This window comes from Rhinolophus ferrumequinum, chromosome 22, assembly GCF_004115265.2.
Source record: "Rhinolophus ferrumequinum isolate MPI-CBG mRhiFer1 chromosome 22, mRhiFer1_v1.p, whole genome shotgun sequence".
Classification (NCBI taxonomy): Eukaryota; Metazoa; Chordata; class Mammalia; order Chiroptera; family Rhinolophidae; genus Rhinolophus; species Rhinolophus ferrumequinum.
In genome coordinates this window covers 21,487,015-21,513,191 of record NC_046305.1, presented here as the reverse complement: position 1 = coordinate 21,513,191, position 26,177 = coordinate 21,487,015, and the positions used below count along the sequence as shown (strand labels likewise).

Genomic DNA, 26,177 nt, shown 5'->3' with positions numbered 1-26,177 from the left:
TACTATTTCTGTCTTCCTTTTACAGATAAGGAAATTGAGTCTCAAGGAAATTTTTAAACATGTCCAAGGTCACCCAGGTGGCAAATGTCAGAGATTACATATAAACCCAACTGTCACTCCAAACAAGGCACACCAGCTATAATTAAACAATTTCTGATGACCTGTTTTAGTCTTGTTTTAGCTCTGAAATTCAACCCAATTTATTTGTGTTTTTTTTTGTTTGTTTCTACGTATTACACAATATATATAGAAAAGTCAGCTTCACACAGATAAAGAATTACAATTGGTAACTCTTTTTAACTAGCTTGTCCTGCAACCTCCAGATACTTCTCAATTAAATAGAAATGGCAGGTGAATCTTTAGCCTAATAAATAATAGTGAATTAAACCTGCAGTACAAATAAATGCACTGGTGTTCTCTAACATGTTAGCAAGTGGTATGACTGCTAGGGAAGTAGATGGTTATTCCACGTTTTTAGGTAAAGAAACTAAAACATGGAGATGCTAAATACCTTGCCCAGTGTCCCATTCCCATGCCTGACAGACCCTGGTGGTCTGACTCCAGACTTTGCTTTCCTTACCAGTATACTGTACTGCCTCTATTTTAATACTCATTTATGTGCATGTGTTATTTTAGTTTTTAAACAGTTAAGACTATATTTTAAAAATGAAATTCAATAGATTTCCTCTAACCACAGTTGGAAAACCAGTATCCTGTGAATAATAGAATATAAACTTAGAAGTCATTTAAAAATAATTTTGGGCTATTATTTTCTAGTTGTCATTCTGTATAGTTTTCCAACAATAATTTTTCAAAAATATGTTTCTGTTACAAAGACAATCAAATCATCTCATTTAAAGCAAATTGTAGGAAACATTTCAGACATTTGGAATACACTCACTTACATAGGAATAAGTGTGATTCTAGCACTCTCTAAGCTTACTGACCAGTTTTTAAAAGTTCACGCCTCCTCCAGATGTATATTTAAGGGGATTTCTTAGGTGCAGAGTCTTTATTATCTTAGCAACCCCAATATTTGTTGCCAGTGATTCAAATGTCTCAGAGAAAAAAAAGCTTTTACAATTTTCAGAAATGTGATAGGGAGGTAAACTACATTTTTTAAAAACAAAAGTCATAGTTGTTAATAAGTCCTAAAACCGTTAGGTTACAAAAATCTTACGTGATTATTCCCACTATAACATGTTTCTAGATCTCCAAGATTGATTATAACAAATCAAATATTTTTAAACTCTTGTGTTTTGCAACAGGTAAAAAAATTGCAAATTTTTTGTGTAAGACGTAAAATGTACACAAAGACAGACTATAAATATTATCTCAGGAAGAGACTTATCTATCACTAGTACAACAAAGTATATTGTGATGCCTGCCCAAGCACTCAGTCATGCCACATGTTTGGCCTTATGTTATTTTTCTAAGACATAGATCTAAGCATGGGATTCCCCAGTTTAACACATCACTCTTGCTTTCCTATATAGTAGGTCCAGTTTTTCTTACCACCACATTTCACGTCTTTCACAGTGTATTATTTTCATTTAACAATATTAATTAAATGCCTGCTGAGTCATAGGCACTATACTAATTTGGGGACATACAAAGATGAATAAAACAAAGTGTCTGCCCTCAAGGGACTTACAGTCTACTAGGAAAGACAAAGTAACAGCTACAGTGCAATATGGTAAGTCTCTGACTGAAATGTTCCCTAGTGAGTAAAATTTGGCTTCAGCCTTCTTTCCTAGTTACATTTTCCACCCCGTTCCTCACATATACCAGCCACTACAGATCAATTTACATTTACCAAATGTGCTGTCCCCTTTTGGGCCTTAGCTCATACTCTGTCCAAGAAATCCTTCCCTATGATGATTGAAATCTTTTTAGGGCCAACTTCAAATATCTCTCTTCTCAGTAATCTGCTTTCTGATATCCCAGAGTTAATCACATCCACTTATATTCTCTCATAAAACCTCTCAAGGCATTTAATTACAGTCTGCCTTGAAATCAATTCACCTCTTTCCTAGTACAGTGCCTGGTGCAGAACGGACATTTCATAAATTTTTATACTACTGAGTTGCCATGTAGCTGTTTTGTTTCTTTTCTGTTTCCTTCTGTGTGATAAAACAGTATGTGGTCTATTAATTACTTTTTACAAGTAGCCTGAAGTCTGGCTACAAATAAATCACTATTGTGAGATGAATTATAAATGTTTCTAAAAATTATTAAACTGAGAATATTAGGTATGAGGGTGTAACAGACACTGTTAGTCTTCTACCAGTGTGCTGTCCCCATTACTACTTACCTTCAGTGACATCCTATTTTTTTCAGATAGCCAAACCTAGACCATACAGAATTCCCACAGAAAAAATACTCCTCATTAAAGATGAACTTTTTAAAAAATATATAAGCAGAAAGAAATGATCCGCCATGAATGACAGCAGACCCAAAAGATAAGTGTATTTTCATCTATAGGACATGAACTAATAGAACACTGTGACAGATATTATAAAATAAATATGCTTTAAATGAATAAAAAGCTAAAATAAGTAATAGAAACCACAAGGAAGAAAACATGACAATATGGGAAAAGAGGCAGATTTAAATAATGACCATATGGAACTTCTAGAATGAAAAATAGAGTCCTTAAAAATAGAATCGATGAAGAAAATGAATAAGAGGGTAAAGAGAATGGAGGGTGGAATGAGAATGTTAGTGTATTTTCTTAAAAGAACTCCCGAATGAGAGACTAGAGAAAATGAGAGGCAACATTAGAAATACATAGATTATCAGACTGAGAAAGCACAGGCCCTAAGCAGGATTATCAAAACGAATCCACACCTATAAAAATTACAGGGAGAGGATGAAATACCAAAGACAAAATGAAAAAAGTAACCACAGAGAAGATACAAGGGAGCAACAATTTGTCTAACAGAAGGTCTCTCAACAGCCTCAAAGACCAGAAGGCAGGGGTATAATATCTTTGAGGTGCTGAGGCAAACGAGCTGCCAACTTAGACTATTATAGCCACCTAAATTATCACCTCGGGGAGAAGGCAAACTCCAGGTATTTTCCAGTAAAGATCAAGAGAGTTTATCACTTGTACATCGTTGCTGAAATACGAGTAAGTACCACAGCATATACTTTTATCAGAAGAACATTGAATTCAAAAGAAGGAAATGAGAATGAGATGTAAGAAGTGATGATGAGCCAAAAGATTGTTAAACGTAGAAAAATCTAAATATACAGAGACAGATCAAGCAGAAAAATACTAGTAAGGATATGGAAGGTTTGAGTAACACTTAACAAGTTTGATTTAATGGATATATGTGAAACTTCTACTTAATAAATATAAGCATGTGTAGAACAGTTTCAAATGACAACCATATGCTAGGCCACAAAGGAAGTCTCCACAAATATCAAAAAATCTATATCATATAAACTTCATTCTTTGACCACATTGCAATGCAATTAGAAGTTCATTCAACAAATACCTGTTGCACACATACATACTGCATGCCAGACATTGTACTAGTTATTTACGGTATATTAATGAAAAACAGAAACCGATTTTGACCTGCATGGAATTTACTTCATTAGGGGAAAAGAAAGAGATACGTAAACATAATAAATACAATAAGTATACGATATATGAGATTAAAAGTATTACGGGGTGGGGGGCAAGGAAGAAATGGCAAGTAGGATCAAGAATGGGAGTGGGAAAGGAAATGTAAATTTAAGTAAGAGGTCAGGGTAAAGTTCTCTGGGAATGTAACATGTGAGCAAAGACTTGGAAGAGATGAGGAGTTAGCCGTATGATTCTCTGGGGAAAGAACATTGCTAGCAGATGGAACAGACAAGCCTGAGAGCCCAGGGTGTATGTGTGTTGTTTTCAGGTGATAGCAAGGAGGCCATTTTAGCTTAAACTCCTCCATGACTGAGGAGTAGAATAGTAGGAGGAGGTTAAGGTCAAAGAGGCAGGCCTCTACCACGCCCGTGACCCGAACCTATGTATTTGGATATTCAAACAAAAAACTTTCTAAATTAACTCATCATGAGAGAAGAAAGCATAATGGGAATTAGAAACATTTAGAATCAAACAAAATGAAAACACTATTAAATTTGCGGGGTACCGCTATCACAGTATTATAAGGAAATGTATGTCTTTAACTATATTTGTAAGAAGATAAGAATGCAGATCGATGAGCTAAACATTCTTCAACTCAAGTTAGAAAAGGGAAACAAAGAAATTAATGAGAGAAAAACAGTAAAAAGGTTTAACAAAAACAAGCTGGTTTTTTGAAATTATTGCTAAAAACACATAAACCCCTGGAGATATTGATCAGGAAAGAAAAAGAAAAAGTATGTTAAGTGAAAAGGAGGACATAATCATCAATTCAGTGGAAATGTCAAAATCATACAGAGAATAACACTAGGAAAAAATTTGAAACTTCGATGAAATTAGCAATTTTTTTAAATATGTAAATTTCTAAAAAGTGATTTAGGAATAATAAATATATTAAAACTTTTTAACCACTAAAGAAATTCAATCAGTAGTCAAAAAGATTCTCATAAAGAAAAGAGAAAAAGAAAAAAAGATGGTTGGGTTTCAAAGGGAAGTTTTACCCAACTTCAATGAACATATAACTCTCCTGGAGTAATATGTATTTGATGGGGAAAAAATATATATATGTATGTATGTGTGTTTATATATGTGTGTGTATGTGCATATGTGTATTTTACTGAAATCATTTTAACGGTGCTTAATTTGGAATTTTGACATATATGTTTATAAGTGGGATTGGTTTATGATTTTTTTCTTATGTTCTTGTCTAATTGGTGTCAAAATTACACAAGTCTCAAAAGATAAGTTGGGTGCTTTTGCTTTTTTCATTTTCTGAAATAGCTTATATGGTATAGGAGTTATTTGAGAGTATGAGAAAAATTTATAAACTTTATAAATATCTCACAATCATATATGCAGAAACACAAATTAAATATGTTCATATTGAATACAGAGATAATATTATATATCTATCTCTCACATAACATACATATCAGAGGTGCCAAAAGAATGTATAGAAGTGGACACTTTGGTCAGCGTTGCTCAAGCAGTAGTTCGCTGTAATCAGATCTGGATGCTGATGGGAACCACTTTGAGCACCTCTTGTGATTGCAGACGTCAAACATGACTTGTATTCATCTTTTGTTATTGGTATATATTGAGTATTACAATTTTATTACAATTTTTCTTTCTTAAAATATGTATACATTTTTGGGAACCCCCATATATGTACACACATGCATACACTTATTCGAGTATATAATACACAAATTTTGATCAGAGCTGGAATTTTTCAGGATCATTTCTACATGGTGCTGTAGTCAAATATTGGTAATACAAAATATTTTGTTTGTTTCACTATTAATTTTTTAATATCTTAAATCTTAACAGTACCTTCAGTTTTCCATGTTAACATGAAAAAAACTTTCTTTATGAAAGAGAAAGTGAGAATTTTCTACCTTTTCCCCCACTATCTGATACCTAACCTGAATGTCAGAGCTCTGTTCACTGAATCATCTTTTCCTCGTCATTGGCTCTTGAAAGGCTAATGGCTGCAGACCAAAGCCACAGAGAGTGTGAGGGAAGTAGTCACAGTTGGAGCGATGGCAGCAACATTGCCAGCTCCTTAGTAAGGTGGGCAATAGTCCTCGCTGACGGCCAAGGGGAGAAAAGCAGGGACAGACCACCCAGTTGAATGGGCTCTGTAGTAGACGTCCGTTTCTTCTGCCTGGCATCCATATCTTCTTGTGGCCACAGTATTTTGCTTGGGATACCAACCTGCTCCTGTACTTCTGATGAAGTGATTTTATTCCAAAGCCCTGGCATTAAAGCTGCTGGCCCTTAGTAGCCAGTTCTGGGGTTTTGGTTGGAGCAATCAGGATGCTATCTTCCTCTTTCCTACAACACCGAGCTGCTGAAAACTATCTGGCAACTAGGAGGGAAGCGTCTACCTGAGAATAACACAAGTTTGGGAAACAAACCTGAGAAATGGAGGAGAACTGGTTCCTAGGGACACAGATTGAGGCCTGGATCAGTGAGTACCTGAAGCTGCGTGTACTAGTTCTGGTGTTCCATAAGCCAGTGGATTCCCTTGTATTGCTTAGGCCAGTTAAAGTTGGATATTCTGTTGCTTGCAAACACAAGTATCCTGACTCCAGTACCACTCTGAAATGTAAACTATCCAACCATGCCCTGCTCACCCCAGTAAGTTATCCTTTAGAGTCACCTGAGGTTTTTACAGCTACCAAAATACAAAATGGCTCTCCTTTACATTGGGTTAGGGAGAAAGTAGGGTGGAAGGGGGGACAAGATTTGCTGCAGTTCCACAATTCTTGTTTTCTCTTTCCTGGAATTGCCTCTAGTTATCTCTTCCTTACCTAGCCTGATACATGCTCAGTGCCTTGGGGCTAGGAAAAGGCTCTGAGGAAGGAGCCCTGCTGCGGGAAATGAAACTCTCCATTACCGCCAGCTCCCACGCGGCGGTGAGTGGCTTCTCTCCTGCTACCTTAGCACTCTCTGTGTCCTCATCGCACCTCGTCAGAAAAGTCTAACGGAAGTGTTTCATGTGTAAAATAAATTAAAAAGCAGAGGATATCTTCCAGCCACAATGAAAATAAATTGAACAGAAACTATTAAACTCACAGCAATTGTTGCACAGTTCAGTTTTACCTTAAAAATATTGAGTGTAGGTGAAGGTGAAAGGAAGGTCAGTATAGGTGAAGGAAGGTGAAATCAGTTTAGTGTCCAGATAGTTACTTTAAGAGGAGTTCCTTTGTATTTTTCATCCCGTGTTTTTCTCTATGTTTACAAGTTTCCACCTGATTTTAACCTGTTAGCACCATTAAGGACCTGTAATGGCGCACACGCACTAATTCTGCTTATGGTACAGGTTACATAGAGTTTAGTCGTTTCTCTGAAAAATTCGTTTTTTTCTATTTTCACAGAATTGCTAATAGTCTTTCACCCTAGGGCAGAAGACTCAGGGAGAGGACGTGCTAAAAAGAAAAAATATTATGTTTGATAGGAAAAAAATTACACTTTTACTTTGGGGAGCCAGTAGGACTATTCCTGTAAGTAGACCTAATTATGATTGGGATCTGTTTGACTTTGGGTTAATCACCTGCAGTTGCTGCCGCCTAGGCAAGCCCTCATTATAAATTAATGATGGGGTCTGCAAAGAGAGTAGATAGCGAGTCCTGAATACACAGCGAGTGGAGCAGCATGCCCTGAGGAATAGTCAGAGGAAAGATGCCACTGGAGCATATCGTACCTGTATTTAATTTGTCTTTACTGCAGTTACTCTGTGTGAGCTATTGTGTGCTGCTTTGGTTGTGCTCAGGGATCCCCTCAGATGCCACACTGACACCGTCCTGGATCGGCAGTTTCACTGATGGCAGTGGAAACGCCGCGAGATTAGCACTTTTCCTAAGGTATAAATTCATAATGAACCCTTTTGGACCATAGTTTTTTCTTCTGTTAAACACTATTGTATTTCAACGAACTTACTAAGGTGGAGTGTGAACACTCTTGCTCTCCTGTTGGGCTTGAAATCAAGACAGACCTTTCCCAGGACTTTCCTGGGACATCACTTTGTTGCCCCAAATTGGCAATATGACATCTGTGTTGATAAGAAAATACTCAGTTCACATCTTATTATCTGACAGTAGGTTAAGGTGAAAAATACTATATTATGAAAAATGTATTTCACAGTAGTCTAACAGATGCCGCTAGTTCAATAGCCTGATGTAGCAAGTGCACCAAATGTGTGCCAGCATGTTTCTGACACGATTTTCTTAAGTAATGATATATCCTAATTGAAACTTACTAAAATTATGTTTTCTCCTCCAACTGTCATGCAAACATACCAAGCTATGTGCTTTGTGTACCCATGATTTATGAATATGAGATGTATGTTCCTTTTGGCTTTCTCCTCTATGGTTTAGCGTTAAATTTGAAAATATGATTTTATCCCTCTGAATATTAATCCAGTGAGTTAATCCAGTTCCTAGGTATGTATTAATTCTCCTTCATCACTCATAGAGCCAACAGTAAATTCAAACTTGAAGATTTGCATAAAACATTTTTTAAAATCTAAATCTAAAAATTTTTAAATCTGAAAGTCTTATAAAAATAGTATTACAGTCTTTTTTTTTTAACTCATGGCGTAAATCCCTTGAGAAAGTCCTAAATATTTGTTTTCATCACTGTATGTTAATTTGTATATATTATATCCTTGTATCATGTAATTCTTTCATTAAACCTTTTGTGTGTGTGTGTAAAACCCAGAACATTAGAAAAGTACGAAAAAGTGGAAATACACAACCCATGTACCTGCCATCCTGGTCAAGAAATAAAACTACCATTATCCCCAGAAGACTCCAGCATGCCCTTCTCTCCCCACCCCTTGGAGTTAACCACAATTTTAACTTTTATATTGATCACTTTCTTGCTTACTTTATAGTTTTACCACCTATTCATGCTTCTGAAATACTATGGCTTAGTTTTGCCTGGTCTTTGGTTTTTGGTTTTCATCTTGTTGTTGAAATTTACATAAATGAAAGGATACAGCTAAGTATCCTTTTAGGTTCAGCATTTTTCCACAAAATCATGTTTGTAAATATAGTTATAGTTAGTTTTTATTGCTGTATGGTGTATATAGATTGGATGTACAGTATAGTTGCTGTGTCGTATGAACTCACCACAAATTATTTATCCATTCTGCTGTTGGGGCCATTATAAATAATACTGACATGGACATTCCTTTGTATGTGTCTTGATAAACACTGCACATATGTCTAATGGGTATATATATAGGAGTGGAATTGCCAGGTCATAAGGTATGTGTATTTTTAACATTTTTTAAAAGCCATTATCACTTTACCACCAGAGGAATGTGAGTATTCCCATTGCTTTATGGCCTCACCATTTAACCCATTTATTTACTGTGTGGTATTACCTCAATGGTTTTAATTTCCATTCCTTTGATTACTAATGAAGTTGGGCATCATTTCATATATTTATTGGCCATTGTTTTATGAGCGTGTTGGTTCAAGTGTCTAACTGTTTGTATATTGTGTTGTCTTTTTCTTATTGATTTGTAGGTGTTCTTGACATATTCTGAATTTGAGCTAATTATGGAACTATATGTATTACAGACCTCTTCTCCCACTTGGTTGTTTGCCTTTTTACCATCCTAAAAGTCTCTGTTGAACCTCAGAAATTCTTAATTATAATATTGTCAGATTCACCAAACTTTTTCTTTATGAATAATGCTTTTGTGTCCTCTTTAGGAAGTCTTTCCTTACCCTGAAATCATGAATATAGTACCCTATGTTAATGTATAGATTTTTCATTTTATGTTTTATATTTAGATCCAGAATTGAGTTTTTGGCATGTTTTTAGGCAGGGGTTAATTTTCATTTATTTCTGTGTGGATAATCCATTGTTCTACCACTGTTTATTTTAAAAATTATCCTTTCCCCACTGCTTGGTACTTTCACCTTTGTTGTGAATTAAGTGTCTATATATTAGATTAATTTGTGGGCTTTCTAGTCTTTTAGTGTGTTTTACATTGTTTTTGTCACACTGTCTTAAATGATAGAGCTTATATAAGAATAAATTTTGGTACCAGAGCAGGGCCTCGTATCTTGTATATTTTATTTTATTATTTTTCTTGTGGTTAGAACATTTACCATGATGTCTCCCTTGAACACATTCCTCAGTGTACAGCACAATATTATCGATAGGTTATAGCAGATCTCTAGAATGATTCGTCTTACGTAACTGAAACTTTGTACCCACTGAACACAACTTTCCATTTTTCCCTCCACCCAGCCCCGGGTAGCTGTCATTCTATTCTTTGCTTCAATGAGTGTTACTATTTTAGATACCTCATGTAAGTGGAATCATGTAGTATTTCTCGATGAATGGCTTATTTCACTTAGTATAATGTCCTCCGGGTTCATCCATATTGTCACATTTGGCAGTATTTCCTTCTTTTTTAAGGCTGAATAATATTCCATGGGATGTCTATACCACATACATTGTAGAATTAGCTTGTCAAACTCCACAAAGAAATCTGTTGAGAGTTTGATTGTGATTGTATCAATTTGAATCAATTTACAGAGAATATTAGAAAATTGAGCCTTTTAATATGTTAAAATAGTATATGTACTTTTAAATATCTCTCAGTAATATTCTAATTTTCTGTACAGAGGCTTTGCATATCATTTGTTATATTTATTCCTAGATATTTTATATGTTATATTCTAGTAAACCCTAAAGTAAAATAAATATTATTTTCAGATTTGTTGATGTTCAGCAATGTATGGATTTTAAATTTTTATGTTTGTGTGCAACTGTAACTCGTCTGCAGACTTGTTTAGATTTCACGTGTGCATAATTACATAATCTGCACATGATGACAGTTTCATCTCCTCCTCTTCCAGTCATTATATCTTTTAGTTCATTTTGTTGCCTTTAGTAAGGCTAGGACTTCCATAGGCTGGGATCTCCACTAGTGTTACTGAAAGTGGTAACAGTTGCCATCATTGTCATTCCCAATTTCAAAGGGGGACACATTGAAATTTTTTTCTACTAAGTGTGATGTTACGGGTTGTTAGATTTAGTTTGTTCATCGTTATTAAGGGTTTTGAATCTAAGTTCATGCATGAGAAAACCCTGTACTTTTTTTATAATATCTTTTTCAGGTTTCAGTTTGAAGGTTGTGTTAGGTTCTTGAAACTAGGGTGTGTTTCTTCCTTCCCTACTACCTGAAAGAGTTTGGATAAGACTAGCATTTCATTGGAATTCACTAGTGAAGCCATCTAGCTAAAGTTTTTTAGTTTCGTTTGTTGTTTGTTTTGGAAAGGTTTTTCATTGCAAATTCGACTTCTTCTATAAGACTTTTTAGATACTCTATTTCTTCTTGTGTCCATTTTGGTTATTTATAGTTTTCTAGGAATATGTCTATTTTATAAAAATACCAAATCTATTTGAAGGAAGCTGTTCATACTATCCTTTTATCTTTTTATGATCTGTAGAATATGTAGTGATGTCTCATTTTTCATTCTTTATATTTGTTATTTGGGCCTTCTCTCTTTTTTTTTTTCCCCTTAGTTGGACTCTCCAGTGTTTATTTTTTAGTAGTCTTTTCAAATAACTTATTTTAATTATTATTTGGTTACACATGGGTTATTTAGAAGTGTATCCTTAATTTCCAACATATAGGGATTTTTTTCTTCCCTGGAAGATAGCTTGGATTTCTACTTGATTCAAAAACATATTCTGAATGATTTCCATCATTTGAAATTCATTGTTATTTGCTTTATTTTTGTAAAAATTCCACTGTGAGCTTCAGAAAATGTATAGTCTGTAAGGTATATATGGTGTTCTACATATTATTAATACCATTAGGTCAGAAGATTTGTGATATTCAAATCTTTTATATCCTTACTGCATTTATTTGTCTATTTGGTCAGTTACTGAAAGCAGTGTGCTGTGAAGTCCCCACTGGTTGTGAATTTACCTGTTTCTTTTTCTAATTCTGAAAATTTTGCTTTCTGTATTTTGAGCCCATGTTATTAAATGCATGCAAATTTGAAATTATTTTATGTTCCTGGTAAATTGAAAGTGTTATCAGTATTGAGTGTATCTTTATCTCTAAGTGATGGTTATTGCCTTAAAGCTAATCTTCGCTTGATACTAATGTAGCTACACCAATTTTCTTTTGGTTATTGTTTGCATGGTAAATATTTTCCCATCCTTTTCAACTTTCTCTATCTCTGGGTTTTACATATTGGTTTATAAATGGAAAATTGTTTTATCTTATTTATTTAATCAAAGTATGCCAGTCTTTGTCTTTAAAGACACAGTTAAGACATTTACATTTAATGTAATTGAGTCTAAATCTGTGTCAGTCTTTCAAGGTCAGTAAGTCTTTAAACAACAATTTTTTTACATTCAGAAAATAGTTCATTAACACCTATGGGTTAAGAAATGTATCTTCTCTGATTTGCATATAAATATGAAGGGATTTATGAAACCTTCTCATCTCCTATTATTTCTTCGACTGCTAAGTCCAGGGACTAAAATATGCTAAGAACAACGTTTCTAATCTAGTGTTTTGGGTATTTTACTTGCAACTCTGGTCTTTATTGTGATTTACCTGCCTAATTCCAATAAACATGGCATTAGCAAGGTATCTTTTTTACAAAATACTATAAAGATTCCACTTTTGATTACAGGGCTGCGACTCCCAAATGAGCATGTCAGAAGTATCCTGTAGTGAAAGTACATCCTCGTGTCATTCTCTTGAACACGGCTCAGTTCCAGAAATTCTCATTGGCCTGCTTTATAATGCCACAACTGGAAGACTATCAGCAGAAGTCATAAAAGGCAGCCACTTCAAAAACTTGGCAGCAAACAGACCACCCAGTGAGTGAAAAAAAATCTTTTTTCATTCTAACGTTTTCTGCACTTATGAGACTTTCAGTGTTAGGGGCTTCAATCCTATCATTTAGCCTTAACCGATCAAAATGAAATGGAATAATCATCAGCTAATCTGTGTTATGTTTTCTATTTCCAGTCACTTGGGAAGTAGAAAAATTTGAAATTCAAAATATTAATTGTAAGGTGACAAGAATTTTAATTAATTTTTCATGGTGTCAGCAGAATAAATTATTCCTATCATAGCTGTTACCTTCTAATGTCAGACAAAGTTACAGGGTTTAAGTTAACACTATTCCACAAATATAATCAGGAATGCTTATAGCTACTGTTGTTACCTGGAGATGAATGTTGTATTTTCTGTCTGCATGCAGTACTATGAAATAATGTATAAACTTCTATATTTTTCCTTCTTTTCTCACATAACAATTTAAGAAGAAACTGTTTCTTCACATTTTTCCTCCTCTAAATGATAAATCCACACTGCCACCAGAGTCTTTTCCTAAAGGGAATGTGCTTTGCCTCTACCCAGACAAACAGAACAAAGAATAGTTTGATACTTACCCTAAAGGCTGAGAAGGGAATGCCAGGCGGTAAACCTGCCATGTGTCTCTCACTCTTCTATCTCCTTATCTCTCTCCCAGCTCCGGGGTGTGGATAAGTTATGGGAGTACAGATAAATTACCACCCAATATACCTCCCAAACTGTTGGTTTATATCTGTAGACATATACTAGGAAAGTGGCAGCTTCTTTATACTTCTCTAAAATTAAAGCTGTGAATTCCCCAAGTAAAAATCTGAAAGGAAATCTTGAATAATAATGGCCACCTTCAATTTCTTTAAAGATTTCTCACTGACTTTCTCAAAGCAATCTTTTACTCCAGGTATCAAATAGTTCTTGAAGGAGGGGAAACTTTTTCCATCCCTGAATTAAATTAACTTTACTTGTAAATGTCCTAAAAATTCTTTCTTCAAAGTGAAAAGTCATAAATAAAAACATACGTGGTTTGCCCTAAGTAGTTTTGGAAACCTTGCTTTTTACATGCATCACGGAATGTATCTATCACTGAATTAAAAGTCAGAAGGCCTGGGGCAGCTGGTTAGCTCAGTTGGTTAGAGTGAAGGGCTCTTAACAACAAGGTTGCCGGTTCGATCCCCACGTGGGCCACTATGGGCTGCGCCCTCCACAACCAGATTGAGACAACTGCTTTGCTTGGAGCTGATGGGTCCTGGGAAAACACACTTAAATTAATAAAATTTTAAAAAACTTTAAAAAGTCAGAAGGCCAAAACTATATTTATATTTCTACCCTTGGACAAGTGCCTTAACTCCCCTAAGTCTGTTTCCTTGTATGTAAAATTATGGTTGTGTCTCTCACAGGGTAACTGTGAGACTCAGATCAGATAAAGGAGCATGAAAGAAGGATGGAATTACCATTGTCCCCTTTCTCTTTTCAGAAGGGAAAATTCAGAGGGAGGCAAAAAGCAATTACTAGAATAAACAGTGTGACTTGGTTATCTTCATTAATACACACTTAGAATGCAAACTCAAATGGCCTGAGAAGTAACTTAAATAAGCAAAATGTGTAGATTAAAAATAAGCATGGAGGCCTGACAAATGCAAGTGTGCACAGCCTGCCTTAAGAAGTTCAGATTCAAAAAGGTTTTGAACACTGAGACAGAGAAACAAAATATTATTTGGGGTTGCGTTTAGCCACAAGCTATCAGTTTGCCAATCCTGCTTTAGCAAATAGCTTAATTTTTTGACACATAGTTAACTTGAGATGCTAAAAAGGAGCAGAATGAAATATGTTTGCCTATCTGCCCTTGTTCTATCCACTGTGATAGAAACAGAGAAACACTAATGAGAACTAAAATGAAGGGAAGGGAGTAGAGGCAGGGGTGAATAATAAACAGGTTGAAAGATTAGCATCCACAACGTGAAGTAGGTCTTTCAGGTTTTACTCGTAACGAGTAGGTTATAGCAATTTCCATTATTTTAGAATTAAATCTTCAGTATCAGGATGGTTAGCTGGGAGGTAGCTAGTCAGTAAATATAAGTTGACATTAAAATTAATTACATGAAGTATTTATAAAGTAAAACATAAGACAGTTTTATCAGTTTGTTTTATACTGTATATATTATATAAGATTGTGACCCTTTATATATACCTGGGTTCTAAGCTTTGAGCTGTGTTTTAATCCAATTTTTATCCAAAGAAACAATGGCAATATTCAAGAGCAAATGATAGTTCTATTTTATTTTGTATAACTTAGTTTTCTATTATATTGAGAGTAATAAAAGCATTTGAAATATTAAAAATATTAAATATTGCATGGATAAACTTTAACATTTAGCATAATAATAGTGATCCTATAATGACTTGTATTCAGTCTTTTATAGTCTGGTAATTTGCATGATTCTATTTCAATGTGCTTTAGACCAAAAGAATATCATTATAAAGATGTCCCCCTTTAAAACAGTGTAATTTTTGTTTAAGATTACACAGTGACCTTAAAAATTCTCATTCCATGAATTTTACCCAACAACCCTTTTGTTCAACCCTCTACCTGAATTAAAATGCTAAAGTTTTGTGTTTTCCACTCCAGTGAACAGTGTTTCCTCTTTAATTCTAACCTTTGACCCTCTTTCACCCAACAATTGACATCTGGTCATTATTTCTTTTACTGCTTTCCACCCCCTGTTGTCAGATGGACTGTTCTGTTGTCTAAAACACTTGATAGGTGGACAGGTTTATATAATCCGAGGTGAGTTCCTGTAGAGGCTAATTGGATGTTGTCTTTTCATGCGAAAACAAAATACCCTAAAACTTGCCAGCAGTGAAGCTGTCCACCATGTTGGTTTCAAAAAAAAAAATGCACATTTATTATCTGTGGTACTTTAAATAAAACTAACTTAGAATTTATCTCTGATTATGGATGATGGTATTCAGAGTATCTGTAAAACAAGCAAAACTTTTTAAATTAAAGGTTTTATTTTTCATTCATTATATTTTGATTCATACAACAGAAATAGTTACTTCATGAGAAATACTGTAATTTTCATTAAAATGAATTGAAATTTTGATACGAAGTACACATGATGGATCAACATGCTGAAGGTCACTTGCATGAGTCGAAAGAACTTGAAAACAGAGTTGTTTGGAGAGAGGGTTTATTTTCCAAATGATCAGGCAATGAACTGTTGTGTTTCACTCTGCACACTAAACATCACATCAGTTTTTTTTTATATAATTCATGAAAATAGTTGATACCATACATAAAGTCTGACACTGAATTGTGCCAAAAAGGAATCCTATAATACTTATTTTAAGTGTCTAAAAGCACATTAAATGTACTCTTGCATGAAACCAGGAGAAAGTTTTACTTGATTTGCTGAACTTGGAGCCCTTAATGCATTTGGCTTCACGTTGGCCCTTAAATGTTTTTAAAATACAAAAATAAAAACCACATCCATGCAGAGATTTTTTTGACATTTCATCCTAAGCTGTTTTTATGTCATCTTTGCATTCTCGTCTTCCTCTGTTCCTCTTTACCATTTGCCTTCATTTCTATTTGTTTGTTTATTCTTACTCTCTGAAAACACAGTGGAATGCTTTACAGTGTTGTGGCTAATGGAGCTTGCTAAGTGTTGATTAATGCTATGACGTCCTGCTTAGTGAAGCTAAACGGGGATGGGGATGGGGATGCGCGGGTGGTGTGGGAGGAGGAGGGTGGGGTGGCGGGTGGAGGAAGGAGTATGAGGTATACCTTTAAATTCTAACAGGAATATAGAAATAGTGAGGTTCAGATATGAGTACCCCCCCCAAAGATTTTCTGCCTACTTAGCATCCTCTGTACCTGTCACTTTTATAAGCATCTACACCAAATGGAATTAGTTAAATTTCCATTAAACATGGTATACACCATATCCTTATAAAGTATAAATACCTAATCTCAGCAAATGTTACAAGAAAGATGTTTTTAGTTTGTTTCAAATGACATCTGTGGTATGTTGTTTTTTTCTGTAGATACATATGTTAAATTAACTCTACTGAATTCCATGGGTCAAGAGATGTCCAAATGCAAAACTTCCATCCGCAGAGGGCAGCCAAACCCAGTCTACAAGGAGACTTTTGTTTTTCAAGTGGCCCTATTTCAGCTCTCTGATGTGACACTCATACTGTCTGTGTATAACAAACGCAGCATGAAAAGAAAAGAGATGATAGGCTGGATTTCTTTAGGCCTCAACAGCTCTGGAGAAGAGGAACTCAATCACTGGACTGAAATGAAAGAGTCAAAAGGACAGCAAGTGTGTAGATGGCATGCCCTGCTAGAGTCATGATGAGTGGGACAGACATGCAATTGCAAGCCCAGGCAGCGTGATTTCCGATGACGGCGTTACTATTTTTACCTAGTCACCATTAGAAGAGTTCTTCTTTGAAGAATCATCTTCATTCTACCAACATGTTTTAAATTCTGTGGAAAGAACATCTAATACTGACATAAGTGAAGACAGGATGTGTCTCTGGTAGAGCTTGTTGGGGAAAACGAAAAACTTATCTCATCGTTGTTAAGCTAACAATTCTCCAGATTTTTAAGAACATGCTTTTTGAAGTTCATTTCACTTTAGCAAAAGAGCCAGTCATCTCATGAAACATCAAAACTATAAACGATTTTTTAAATTAGAATTTTTAGTTGCAACACGGTTTTAGCATCACCCTACATGTTATCCATAAAACATATTTTGACTGGCTCGTCCCAGGTGTTTGAAATGAAAGTAGTTCTCCAACTCTGTCATAAGTCATATTTAATGTTGAAGGGTTTCAGCCACGTTGGAAATTGTTTTATTTCAGATATTTTCCCTTTGTGCACTTAGTTTCATTGTGTCTCAGTTCTTCTCAGTAGCACTAAATCTAAGTGCAAGCAAGATCTCATTTTCACAAAGAAATTTTTTTAATATGTTCTTTTAAAAACTCATTTCTTCATTTACCTCTGCTTTTGCCTGATCCAAAGAGACCAAGTCGCTGTACTGGTCCCTTGCAAGTCTTTTAGACAGGTTGTACTGTAGAACTCTGTAACTTTCTGTTGAAAGCACTTCCTGTATTCCTGTATTCCAATGTAGGAAGCTAATAGAGCAGGACCTTACTTTCAAATGTCTTTCAATGATTGACTCTTTCAAATTGTAGTAATGTGCAAATACATTTTTACAAACTAAAAAATATAGTAGATAAGCTGTTGAAAATTGAACACAATTCAAGTTAAAGAAAATTTTAATGATCTGCTCTGAGTATTTAGTAACCAACACTGCATAAAGCAGATAGCATTCAAATAAGAAACTGTTGTCTCTCTAAATCTTCACTTTTACTTCAATTTGTATTTGTGATATAAAGACTCTCCAGTTCTCGGTTTGAACCAGAATATCATGTTCAAAACAGTTCTGAGATTCCATATGAAGTTTCTAGTGACTTGTGACTAGATTTTATGAAATTTACAGATACATTCAAGTGATGTCATCCTGTGCCTTTCATGTAAGTTAAATTTGCTTATACAGCTTAAAAGTTGTATTTGCAAAAGTAGGCCTTCGATTTTTATAAATGTAAAGATTCCTCAGAACAGTGTCACAGGTTCTTTATTTCCTCTGAAGTATGTACAAGTTGTAAAATGTGCTGTTTTTTAAATGGCAATGCATTTTCATTAGTTGTTTTTATATTTAGGAACTCTGGTTAATCAGGAATATTATAAGCTGTTTTCTTTTTAGTTTTGCTTCTTACCTAATATATAATTTTATGCATATACTTTATTAAATAGAATGTTTTATATATATGAAAAATATTTCTTTTTCTCTTTCTAATTTCTAGTTAAACTAGACAAAAACAAACAATTTACCAGTTACTAAAAAGCAGTGTGTCATTGTTCCTAGTTACAACTAAGTACTACATATTATTGTAAGCTAGAACTTGTTATTACCATAATAACAAAACCATGCATAGATATTATTATTTCAACTTGGCTGTACTGAAAGGCCTTAAAAGAAATCCAAAAAGACAGTGAACTCTTAATATTTTCTTAGTTTAAAAAAATGGCAGCTCTATGCATTCATACACATGAATTATAAGATAAAATACAAATGCTAGATTGGGTGACATGAAGTTTCAAAATGTATGTTATATAGCGTTACATTAAAGGGGAAAATTCATTCTTTTATGGTTATAGTAGTCAGCCTTTCCAGGGTTTTAATAAATGAGTTAGGTTATAAAGTTAGGACATGAATCAAATGGCACAATATCTTGTAAGTATTTTCAGCAGCCATATGGAAGGAGATTTGAAGAGGGATATAGATTTTACTGAGAAATTAGATTTAGGCATTTGATGCTACAAGTATCGGTTCTGGGTTTGAAACAACTGACTGCATTGCTAACTGCGATCTTCATAATAAAAAATTAGTCTTATTTGTAGCTGTAACAAAGCCTCGTCAAACACATTATAAAACCAGCTTGGTGCTTTGTCCTTCAGTGAGGAAAAGACCTAGCTAGTTGTTATTTGTTAAATCTGTCTTTCTTCAGACTCTGCCCAGAATTGTGTGTGTGCTTTGACACATCCTTAGAGGTTTGCCTCATGTAAGTATCAAATCCAATATGGCCTAAAAATTAATTAACAATTTAAGAAACTTTCAAGAAGGACCTGACCTCCATTCCAGCTGCCAAGTCCTCAAAGACTATGAATTATGTGTATGTGTACCTGTATACACATGCACATGCCTGCACCCCCCCACACACACACACCCACACACACATGCACACATATGTAAGGATAAAGATGCCCTGGCTTTTTCAGATAACTAAATAGAAAAACATTTATGAAGTTTATGGATTATTTTTATCCTCTATATATTTGCTGGAAATTATATTTGGTTTGGGGTGCTATTTGCTGCCATTCTCTTCTACAGCAATATATATATATTACACACATACACATAGGGTGCCAAAAATATATACATATTTTCAGAAAGGAAAACTGTATTGCAATTGTAATACTCAATATATACCGATAACAAAAGACGAATACAAGTCACGTTTGACTTCTGCAATTACAGAGGTGCTCAAAGTGGTTACCATCAGCGTACAGACACTTCTGATTACGGTGAACTACTGCTTGAACAACGTTGACCAAAGTGTCCACTTGTATAGATTTTTTTGGCACCCCCAGTATATATATATATATATTTATCCTGTGGACTGACACAATTAGAGTAATTACTCCCTAAAGTTTGTCTATTCTTTTAGATAAAGATTAAATGGGGTTCAAGAGACCCACTTCACTCTATTGAATCTAACCTACAAGACAGTACTGCTGCTTTTTTGTGTGCTTGAATTTGCATGAGGCTCAAAGGTACAATCTTATATCACAGTAATTACAGCAAATAGGGGCCCACTGGTGGGCAATAGGTATTGTCTCTGTTGTCTCAGAAACTTGAGAAAGACAGCCCACTTTCTTACCGTTCTCTTAAAACCTCCTAAGTTTTATAACAAAACAAGGTAGTCCAATATGGCAGTTGACTGGCATTCATGTAATTCCTGAGCCTGGAGTGGCAGACTTTGTCTCTAAAATGAGCTGCAAAATGTAGTTATTTATTACTGCCCAGGAAACAAAATATACTTGAAATCAGTAAAGAATTTTAATATGATATCCTCGTACTTTTCAGAAATTTTCTTCTATAATATTAGTCTCCTGTACTGTCCACATTTTGTGTGAAATCCACTTGTATATTTTCTTATTATACACTCAGTGAATTCTCAATAATGTTGTATTTAGTGACAAAAATAATAAATTGGCCACAATTTTGAAAAAGAAAAACCAGTGAGAAAGTATCTAAACTACCCTGATTAATACACGTATGTTTAAGGGTAGGGCCTGGTAAGGCAGTTTCATCCAGCCTTGTGCAGATGTTAAATCATTTTCTTGACACTGTCATCATTTTCATTTCACTTATCAAGTGAATCAGAAGCGTAATCAAGGATTACAAAGTGAGATAGCCCCAGTGGGGAAAAGGCCGTAGAATTGAGGGTGTTCTTCAAGATGAAGATGGAGACCAAATGATATCATAATTTTTCAAGTGCACTTGAGATAAGCTAGTCAAAGGTGTAAATTTTACATGAAGTAAGAACAGTAGTCACCAACAAATTTGGTTGAAGGTCTCTATCCAGATGTGAATAGAAATCACACAAATCCACTTACATAAAATTGCCATTTTTCTGCAGAGACTAGATAATTCATTTGTAGCAATTTTTCCCATTGATATTTCACATAATTGGTTATTACTCAAAACGTTTTATTTCTTACTTTTTTCCCATTTACTGTCCCCAGTTCACCCATGGCCTACACTGGACGTAGCCATCAGTGTCATTATCACCAACCAAACTACATATCAAGCACAAGGTTAAAACATGCCACGGAGTATTTTTTTTTTAATTAACTTTAAAACATCATTTTTGCCCACCAAAATGTGTAATAACAATGGTAACTGCTGTCATTTACTAAGGTCTAGCACGATAATTTATTATTTTGTTTGATTCTCACAACAATACTATGAGGCAAGGAATAGTATCAACAGTTTATAGAGGTTAAGCAGTCTTGCCCAAGGTCATTCAGTAAGTAAGTAGTAGAACTAGGATTAGAACTAGGATTAGAACCCACGTATAAATTACTCTAAAACATGAACTATGCATCTTGCATTTGCATCCCTCTTTACTAGCTGCCAGAAAAACAGGACAACATTATATTCATCAATAATCCACCCACTTGAATTGAATGGCAGAACTAGAAAAAGAGAAGGAAAAAACAGAGAGCTTCGGAAAGAAATACAAGACAAAGAAAAGGTTAGAGATTGTTTTTCTTCTCAGAACACATATGGTACTTTTATGTTATATTTGTAGATGATTGATTTTTTAAGACTTGGGGATTTAATTTATTCTGTCGTTTTAGCCTATACTTCTATTCTGAAAGTGTATTAATTTATTCTGGTCCTTGTCCACTTTCAGGAATCCAAGATACTTTAATTGTGTATGATCACCTTTGTGCCCTGTGAAGTGGATAGCATGTATCCATTAGCACATATCTTGCCCATATTAGTGGTGAGAGGAGACTCTCGTCTTCCTTTGTGTTCTCATTGCAATTTATTTATTTATGTTTCTTTTATACCCTTTATTAGGGTTTAACTTTGTTATGATTATTAAGGTTTAAAGTTAGATTACAGCTAATTTTATTGCATATATCTATTCCCCTTGGAGGTAGTTAATGCCTCGTCTTAGCTTTATGTGCCCCTTATTCATAGTAGGCACAGGATAAATACTGAATTGAACTAAATTCCCTATGGAAAAGATTAATAATACTGTCCTGTGTCTCAATTTTTATGGCTTTATTTATTCCTTCATTTCACCTACATTTATAAGAATACCTACTATGTGCCTTGTATTGTTCTAAGTGCTACAGATGCAGAGATGATAATAAATTGGACAGTCTTTGCCCTCATGGAGCTTGCATTCCAAGGGAGGAAGAGAGCCACAGGATGATGCAGGTTTAGTAGAGGAGCAGAACATGGAGTTCAGAAAATTCTTCCTGGAGAAGACAACCCCTAAGTTGGGTCTTAAAGAACAAATACAGATTAGACTCCCATCAAGGAACATATTCTCTCAAAAGGGCAAAATTTAAAGCGGTGGTTCTCAAACTATGGTGTGTTTCAAGAATTACTTTCAGGGCTTAATTTATATTCCAAAGCCCCTCCTCCAGAGTCTTTCATTTGGTCGGGGGTGGAACCCAAGAAGCTACATTTTATTAAGCTCCCCAGGAAATTCTGTCTAGATTTATTGGTGGAGAATATTGAGGTCATTACACAGCATTGTTGACAGCAGTGTTTCAGTGCCCATAGCTTAGCTCTTATTAAGTTTGATAGTGATAAATAGTAATGGGATTAAGACCAGGGTTAGTGCTAGTGACCTTATGTGTGCTTCCTGAAAAACAAAGATATTTAATGAAAAGACTTAAAAGTGATATTTAATTATGAGTTCCTGTACATTCATTAACCTTCAACATAAACTTTTCAAAGTGTTCCTTGGTATAATAAATTCTATTATGCTGGTTTTAGGATTCCTGAAAATTCCTTTGGATTATTGTTCACATATTTTCTTCCAAGCTGTCTTTACAGTCAGTGATAGATATAAGGCAGAGAGAGAGTCTGAGGAGATATTGTCTCTGTCACTGTTCTAAACGAAGTAAGACTGACCTTTAAGTAAATGTATAGTAGCAGCTGTAGGGGGTGGTATTTTTCATTTTTATATATAGTAAGCTTTCTTGCCTTTTATCATCATCCTACGTGGCTTCATGGTCATTTCTCATCAGATAAATTTCATTCCTGGACTCTTCACCAGGAGCAGCATTGCTTCTGTCACCTGTGCCCTAATCTCTATTTCCTTGATTGCTTTGCTCTTTCTTAGGGTCTTTTATTTCAAATAACAAGTTAATATAGCAGCCTCAGGCCCTCCTCTTTCTCTAAAAATGAATGCTGTGGACAAGGTTTATCCACGTTTCTATTTTCCCTCATCACAAATGTAGTCATACCTCCTTCTCTGGTGCAATATTTTGCAGGAATGTATTTTACATTTTGAAAGTTCTTTTTTCCCAAACAAAGATCTGTGATTAACCCACTTGAAAATGAGGTTATTTGAATATTTGAAATAATATGGTTAGGAATTAGGCAGTTTTTGTTACTACTACTGTGTCTCTGTTTGGTCTGGTTATGGTTTGAGATCTGGTTAATTCAATCTTCCTGTGAAAGAGTTCGAGAGACTGGGATTATTAGTGTATTATCAACAATGAATGTAAGAATCGCATTCTTTTCTCTCCCTATTTAGACAAGTATGTATCTCTTTTTAAATGTTCCTTTCTTCCTCCCTTCCTCTGTTCCCCACTCCTATTCATAGATATTCACACTAGATAACAGAGTATTGCAGGGCTGAGCAGTACCTGTCGAAAAGTGACACCTGGCTTTTTTCTCTTAATCAAATGGACTGGACAGCAAGGAGAACCTGACAGGTTTTCTCAGAGACGAGCGAGAGAGCAAAGCGTGACTAGTCAGCATGGCTTTGTTGCTGCTCTTGTGATTGTTACTGCTGTACACTCACCTTGAATGTCACGAAGTACCCTGGCATCATGTGTGGGCTCGGAGCAGAGAAGGAAACCGCATTATTAATCTAACAAAAGTTGGGCATGATTTTATTGTAGCAGTTCAACCCTTAGTACATAAAAATTTCTAAATAATTAACTATGAAAAGAAAGTCACTGGTGTGGCAGTGGTTTTGCAAGATTTTTGACATCATTTCAATGTCAATTTGACAGTCTGTATTTTAAATTGTCCTATTATTTTACGGCCCTTTATTATTCTGATTACTGTTTGATATTTGAGTTTGTCTTTTAAATATTCAAGACTGCTTTTAAAAAGAAAAACCTTAACACCTTTGTTTATTCCTTTAACATGTGAATGCTCACCTGACACTTAACTGTGTTTAAAATGAATACCCAATGATGAAATATAATACTCCATTATACACTGAAAAAATAATTTTCTGAAATTTGTTTATATATTCAGATCTTGCTGGAATGCTTATTTCCATAAGTCTAAGCAGTTACTATTAAATATATCCATTTTGTTTAATGAGAAAAGCCGAATTTTCCCTTATCCCTGAGATTTATTGTTTCTCTTGCCTTTCACATCTGGTTGAAGGGAGATGGCTGTGACCCTCTTACCGACACTTCAGGTGTCAGTTTCTGAGTGTGCTCACTTCCCCCAGATGATATTTTGAGTCACCATGAAACTTTTTGTACCCTCAGACTAAGTCCTCACCAGTGATTCTTATTCATGACCCCCATTAGTGTTGATGAAAGTAATACATAAGCAGCAGTAAAAGACCCCTAAAGCATAAAGGATCAATGTGGAGAGCCTTGGTATAGGGTGGCACTCTTACTACCTAAATGCGATTTCAGTCTCAATAGAGCAGTGGAAGCCAGTTCCTTAGGAATGAGATTTTAGGTCATCTCCTTTTGCTCTTCTCTCTTCCCCCTCAAGCTTACACATTCTTTTTTATTTTAAATTTTGTGAGGAAGCCTTAAAAAACCCTGGTTTAAAATTTTTCAAACGTTGACTTAACCAGGCAATTTCATAAAAAAGGAAAACTGAAGTAAACACCATAGAGTCGTAGGAAGCCTTTCTTTTTTGGGGGGTGGGATGGTGCTTGTTTTTCTTTGGAACGGTCTTTTTGGATAAAAATTGGGAATATTTATAACGTTCTATAATCATGTCAGATTTGTTTTGTGAGAGGAAACCAGAGTAGCTTTTGCATATAAATTGACTCTCTTAGTACTTAAGTATATTTAAACAATTATTTGAAGCACCGCTAGAAAATAATGGTGATTCTTCAAACAATATTTTGAAATTATAAGTTCTTTAAATTTACTAAGAAATTTGCCAGTAGTAGCTTGCACTACAAAATTAATTTATGATGTTTCTGCGTAATTTTATTGAGATAACTTGTTTTTGTGGTGAAAATAATACAGTGGCAACAATTTTGAGGAATCTTTAAAGCTGTCATAGAGGGGCAGCCAAATTTTGGATTTTTACTAGAATTTTGAAATAAGAAAGCATCAGTATTACTTTTCAGTTCAATTAGTCTTGATGAAGAACAGTTAAATGAGTTTTAGGGGTCTTGATAAATGTTGGGATCTATTCTTTTTTAAAAACTGATGATATTCATTACTCCTCAGTACTCTTGCATTGTGTTGTAGTTCTCAAAATAATGTAATTTTATGGAAAACTCATTAGTGGAATCTATTATTCAATATCCCCTTACTTTTCTCCTCCCTACTTCCTACCCTTCCTACCTCCCTCCCTCCCTCCGTCCCGACCTTCCTTCCTTCCTTATTTCTTTCTTCCTTTTTTTTTTTTGAGGCAAGAAGCTTCCTTGATAGTATAGTTTCTACAGAGCTTTCTTACTTATTTTTCTAATAATGGATATAACAGTAGGATGACGTTTAAATGCTCTGTGAGCAAAACTCTATTAAACAACCTGAAGAAATGCTTGGCTGATTAACATTTCCCTTGGTCTTAAATTGTCTCCAACATATTTTCCAGTGACTCTACACCATTAATGGATCTTATTAAAATATACAAGTGTCTGTATGGTTAGCAACAGTGTTGTATTATTGTCACATATTATGCATTTTTGGTCAAAAATATAAACTTGCGTGTGTGAAACAACCCATTTTATAGAATGATCATATATATAATTATTTTCATGTAATTGAAAATGTGCTGTATGTTGCATTTTATTCTCATATATTCTTTTCTACTATCTATATACACCGATTGTCTCGGTGCCTTTTTCCTTTTGTATAATTGTATTACAAAAAGAAATTACTGACCTCTGTGTGAACAATATAAAAACTGTTAAAATTATTAATCCAAGAGATTTTAATGGCAGTTTAATTTTCCAGAGAATAAACTTTTGCGTGGGTTAAAAGTTACTTTTTTTACCTTTCTGTAAGCAATCTCTTCACATTTTAGTAGTCACTTGCAAAGGGTAAGCATCTGACATCTCTAATGACAC

The 26,177-nt window shown here is 34.7% G+C and overlaps 1 protein-coding gene across 3 annotated transcripts in view; it reads left to right on the top strand.

The window, feature by feature from the left end:
* Nucleotides 1-26,177, top strand: part of LOC117014785 (synaptotagmin-14) — a 226,261-nt gene that overhangs the window by 150,201 nt on the left and 49,883 nt on the right. Inside the window, exons 7-9 of one of the 3 annotated variants that reach the window (XM_033092993.1) lie at nucleotides 12,319-12,508; nucleotides 15,232-15,288; nucleotides 16,551-18,248. In XM_033092993.1, coding sequence (XP_032948884.1) covers nucleotides 12,319-12,508; nucleotides 15,232-15,288; nucleotides 16,551-16,864 — 561 coding nt within the window. In that variant the 3' untranslated portion in view covers nucleotides 16,865-18,248. Of the gene's footprint in view, nucleotides 1-12,318; nucleotides 12,509-15,231; nucleotides 15,289-16,550; nucleotides 18,249-26,177 lie in introns of those variants that run through there. The other 2 variants (XM_033092994.1, XM_033092992.1) reach the window with 2 other exon arrangements.